We start from the raw sequence: 6000 nt of genomic DNA on the forward strand, positions 1-6000 counted from the left end.
CTCCTTAGCCTTAAATCTATTTTCATATATCAGCTGATGTGCCAGTACTATTTACAGCATTATTCAATTAGGTATGTGCTACTGAATATCTTGTATTTAAACAGACTTCGCAAGGTTCACTATATACGTGTGCAGCATGAATTATGAATTAAACATGAAGGTCATTGCTCTGATGAAATATACAACACCCTCCTCCGAAGAAGCAAACCTAGTATATATTCAGCTCAACAATGCAGAGGTAAGAGCTACTGCTGGGGCTTGTACACAATGCTGCCATATCTTTTTTACCCTCATGACCACCTGACAGCTTCGGATCCTTTATCAATTAATGAGATAGAAGCACTGCTTTGTAATATGGGGCAAACTGCACTTTTAATGGTCTAATACGAATACCATACGAAGGTGCAGATGAACAGTGGTTGCATACCTGATGCAGGTGCCACCATTTCGGCATGGTTGGTGCTGACACACTGGTGTATCACAGTTGTGGATGTTTTGGCCTTGATGAGCCTCTCTCATTATGTGCAATTCTCTAGAGTTGACCTGAAGCTCGATGATGCAGCCCATAAAACCAGAGACGTTGCCTATGTTGCCATGCAGCTTGGAAGGAAATGGCACACCACCCAGGAAAGTGGGTCCAAACACAACCTGAGTGTAAAAAAAAAACAAAACATTAGCTGAAAAACAACATTAATTACATATTGTATAGGATAGTCATAAAACTGTTTTTCACAATACAGAACCATGACACAATTTGACATTCTAGAAAAAGTCAAATACTGATACTAATCAAATTTATTTAGATTCATCATTTAAAATAATTTACACTTTAGATTACCAAGAAATTAGGACCAAAGACATTTTCCCTGAAGTGATACGCTAAAAAGAATGCACAGCTAATGAACTTAAATTAAAAACATTTACAATGAGAAAATTTACAGCCAACACACAGATCACTTCAGTGATTATACAGTTTTAAAGTTAAATATATTTTATGCTCCAGAGCATTATAAAAGAACCATTAAGGCCAAGATAGCAGCACATATATTGATACCCAACTCAGTATAATTATAGTAATGCATTAGAACAGTCAGTTTTCTCCTTTTAAAAGCAGGAAACCAGGCGATCAACCAAATGTGGATGTCCAGCAATGTGTGCTTTTAATAACACTAATGAAGATGCGCAAGCAAAATATAGGATACACTACATGAAAAAGGACTGCATGATAATTATAATCAGATTAATATTACAAAGTCTGTGATATAGTAGAGTCATGTTCTGTAGAATGTCCAGGGGGAAAGTAATGAACTACTCTCGTTATAGTTCATTGTGTACAGTGTATGTACATGGTGCATTGTAATGGTAACTTTGCTGCATGTGTTTTTTTTTTTAATCTCAGTTACAGAGCAAAAAATTATAATGCAATTAACTCTGGAAAACTCTAGGCCAATTAAAAGACACTGTGTAAATTTTTTACATAATTTAATATCTAGACCCAATCAAAAGAAAGTAGTTTCCTGCTAACGTCTACACTTCAGGTGCTAAATGTTTTAGTCAGTAGCAGCAATGTCTGAGACAGTGGAGACAAATGAGCATCCCTGGACAAATTTATCAGATATCTTCACTTTTAAGTGCTTGAAAGCACTGCAAATTATGTGAGCCAAAACCTGTGGAGATACCAACATCCAACCTGCAGAAACGTGTGCAGTTATGTCATTAGCTAGCTGAGTGAGCTAGACTAGCTATGACGATATTTTATTTTACAGTATGAAAGCTCTATATTCTACTTAAAATGGCACTTCGATGTTCAGTAATGATTGTGCTAAATGTATCCAAGTGCTGTTACAGCCTATAACATAACACATAGCACTCTGGGTCATGTCCATGGGGAATCTTTGCTAGATAGCTAACTATGTAGCTAGAAACATGAGCTTGCTAACAAACCTAGTTACAGAAACCCTAACTGGTTAACACTTGGTTAGTTAACATAATTGTTCAAAAATACATTCCTCAGATTTAGAACATTTTTGGATTAGTCGCACGAGTTGTAGACATATAAAAAAAATCATTTGTATTGTAATTACTCGAGTAGATTTTCACCAAGTGACTAAATAAGAATTATTCAAGTGAATTATATTTTACAGTAGCAGTAATTTTACTGAAGTCAGTGTGTGTTGTATACTTCCCACCACTGCTGGGAATGTCAGTTCAAATCAAATCAAATTTTATTGGTCACACACACAAGCATACACAATACAACGTGCAGTGAAATGACTTTTATGACTGTCCGGTGACATTGTCACTATATGTCAAGTATAAAAGTACAAGTACAAAACACCCCAAAGCAGGTTACAAAATTCCAAGAAGTTTAATAATTGGTGTCCAAACTGCAGATAAATCATAAATACAAACCCTGTAAAACTAATTGCTGAATAAAAAAAATGTGATCATTTTTAATGAAAAGTTTCAGTTAACCAAATTCTATCAAAAGCTCTCAAAAACAGTATAGCGAGTCTGGAATTTATAGCAAGGTTGCTATTTAGAAAAATAACCTAGTATGAGGAAGTTGAACACTAGAGTTTTAAGGGAAGACCTCAAGTGTGATGTACATTTCCATATCATTGATTTCTCAAATAAGTGTATTTAAAAAAAAAAAAAAATCATCCAAAAACATGCAGCGCACAGTTCAGGAACTACAGGATTACATTCCAGAAAGAACCTAAGCTCTTCTGAAGCCATACTTGGTAATACATTGTCAGGTGTTTGCATTATTTTCCACCTCCTGTATTGTCATCTGAAGACATGCAGAAGTTTAATCATTTGCTGAGCACAGAATTTTTGGCTGTTGAAATTTTACTCAGTGGAAAGCAATACTTACCAAATTAAATAAGTATACAATTCAACAGGCACATCCAACTGAGTCAGCACAAAGCTACTCACAGCTTCCTCCTCAGAAAGAAAAAAAACCCATCCAGACAGTATAGCACTGATATTTGTTTGTTCTACTCTTAATGAAAGGACCAATAAGTTGCAGATTTTTTGACAAAACTAAAGTCTAGCAAAACTCTTGTTTTGGTTTGATATCAAGTGATGAAATACTGAAGAAATCAACAACAACCAAGTCTGCAGATCATTATTGTACATCTCTTTAAATACTGCCAACACTGCATGGCATTGTGGGCCTGGGTTATAGATTTAATACAGCTATCATGTCTTAAAGTAATTTATAGCACTGGGCTGCTGAACTCTCGAATCTAACTGATCAGAAGATGTTGATTAATTTTCTATAACATCGGCTCTGACCGTGTGCTGGCTGTAATTCAAACAACGTGTATATTAATGCACTCATTCTAATATGTTATCATTTCTATAGAAACACAGACTTATATGGCAGATGATCTGCTTAGTCTAAGGCTAATTATAAACAGATACAAAAACAAAAAATGCAATTTAACAAAGAAAGAAAATGTATAATCATTTCCATGGTGAAGCTTTCTGTTATGATAGGTTTACTTAACATTTACTGAATCCAGTGTGTAAATTTTGTACCAGTCAGTAAGTTTTCCACGACAGGAAATTTTCCAGTACAGAGAAATTTAAGCTTTTTGGTTTCATGCTAAAAAGATAAGCTGTTTTTTTTTCTTTTGTCCTGAGAGAAAAAAAGAAAGGATGATGAAGTAATGACTCCTTATAGCTGATATACTGTACGTGATAACAGGAACTAACTTGTTTTGCAGACATAAAATACAACTATTAACAGTTAAAAACCATGATGTGTCATTCAGTAATAAATAAAAAATTGTAATCATTGGCAAACTGCTGTGGAATAAGAGGGAAAAAATACTTCGTATTGGGCTGTTATTGGAAAATAATCCACTTCAGGGTGGTAACAGTAACAGCGCTGCACATCGGGCTGCATCATTGATTATTTTCTATAATAGCACACCCTGTTGTGTTTTATTCCTTACTGAATGAGTGACCTGTTGGTCATACCATCATGAAAGGGCTTTAAGAGCACAGTGCACTGTTATTATTTATCTATTATTCCATTTCAAGCTTTGTGATTATATCTGTTGTCATTTTTATTTACCTACAAGAGAGGAATCAGATTTATGGTTGGTTACCATCTGTCATCATACTGTATTATTCATCGAAATGCAATACATTTTGCAATACAACCTGCAATACAGGTTTGACCTTCTTGGTATAGACCACCAAAACAACAAGCGAACCAACTAATATGTTGTGAATTGTGTGTGAATATCCTGAACGCACATAATTTTAACGACGTGGTCACACTAATTCATAGGAAATATACAGGGAATTACTTCACTTTTACCATCTGTTCAAAATGTGACTGGATCATGATCTCAACCCATCAGATGCCCTGACAATAAACGCAAAAGGCTTACTGGTTAAATACCAAATGAAGTTCATTTGAAATCAGTGATAGTATTGGATTTACCTCAGACAAGGGTTCAGATACATATTTCTGTGATCGATTAGCAGTTCCATTAGCCGCAGCTATTTCAATCATGCACAGCCCTCCGTCTTTGCTGACAGGCAACCAATATCTGAGAGAAAGAAAGAGAGAAGAGAAAAAAGAAGAGAGAGGAAAATGATATGGAAATGAAATCAGACTATATATATATATATATATATATATATATATATATATATATATATATATATATATATATATATGATTGTATGCGTGAGTGAGAAGAAGAGTGACAGCAAGAGGGGGCACAAAAGAGTGAGATTGTGAGAGGAGGTGTAAAAGGGAGGGAAATCTCATTAGAACATGGAGCATTCACAATAAATCCATTTAAGCATGAAAATGATGCAGACTTGGCCGGGGGAGTGTGGCCTGGTAATGGAGCTGGTGTGACTTGCTGACTCTCGCCGCTTCAAAACCTCACCGTCACACTGCATCAACTCTGCATCAGAGTCAAATCATCCTCAATTACCCTTTCCTTTCCATCACCATTACCACAGAACAGCATGCACTTATTTATTTATGCATGTATATAGATACATGTGTACATATATATATATATATATATATATATATATATATGTATGTATGTATGTACGTATATTTTTCAGCCAGTTGTTCACCATTAACAGGTCTCCTGCTGGCAAGAATAGGCTGCTGCTTTGAGATATTTTTTTAATGTGCTGCCAGAAGGTGTGGATGATATAAGGAATGTTTTTCTTAAGATTTCAGCATATCTGAAACCTTAGATTTTAATGACTGGGATGAAAATAAAAGATCTTATAAAACACATTTTTATGAGATTAAAACCTCAACAAAAAAGTGTTGACTTCAACATTTAGAGGGTTTTCAGGCAAAACACTTGAGAAGGGCTCTACCTGAATCAGCTTATGATAAGAACATAATGAAATGTGCACATTAACACTGGGCTCCTACAAACAGAATATTGTTTATTAATACCAATAGTAAGGTTTATGGGATTCATATAATGACTTATTTGGGTTAGAAGGGGCAATAAGTAGAATTAATTTTGGAAGGACAAAGAAGATCAGGAAATTGAAAAACAGTTTCATTTTAGAAATTAACTTTCTATATACTGTAAGGTGTTACCAGGAGCCAGATCTTTAGACTTTGCCACAGTGTAAAAGTGAGGTATATTTCTTTAATAAACATGGCCAAGAACTGCCTACATTCACAGGAATAGTTTATTTGACTGACATTACAAAAGGCCAGTCACTTTTAATTGCCACTAAAATGCAAACTAACAAAACTCTAGGAACAAAAGTACATTTCCATATCATTGATTCTTCAAATAAGTGTAGTTTCTACTTGAAGAAAGCAAAGACAGGATGCCATGAGCTTTTTTCAATCCAGTGACTATACACTGCAAAACAAAATTCTTAGCAAGTGAGATCTTGAATAATGGAAAAATTATCTAATATTTCTCATTACGATATTAATATATAACAAATATTATATTAAATATTAGTATAAGCCTACAT

At 34.5% G+C, this 6000-nt stretch overlaps 1 protein-coding gene across 1 annotated transcript in view; it reads right to left on the minus strand.

The window, feature by feature from the left end:
• LOC113544266 (protein eyes shut homolog) overlaps positions 1 to 4990 on the minus strand; it is a 43751-nt gene extending 38761 nt beyond the window's left edge. Inside the window, exons 1-3 of the mRNA XM_053230723.1 lie at positions 4971 to 4990; positions 4466 to 4574; positions 428 to 648 (exon numbers count right to left, since the gene is read on the minus strand). Coding sequence (XP_053086698.1) covers positions 428 to 648; positions 4466 to 4574; positions 4971 to 4990 — 350 coding nt within the window. The remainder of the gene's footprint in view (positions 1 to 427; positions 649 to 4465; positions 4575 to 4970) is intronic.
• Between the last annotated feature and the right edge of the window lie 1010 nt (positions 4991 to 6000).

The sequence above is a fragment of the Pangasianodon hypophthalmus genome, chromosome 28 (genome assembly GCF_027358585.1).
Source record: "Pangasianodon hypophthalmus isolate fPanHyp1 chromosome 28, fPanHyp1.pri, whole genome shotgun sequence".
NCBI lineage: Eukaryota > Metazoa > Chordata > Actinopteri > Siluriformes > Pangasiidae > Pangasianodon > Pangasianodon hypophthalmus.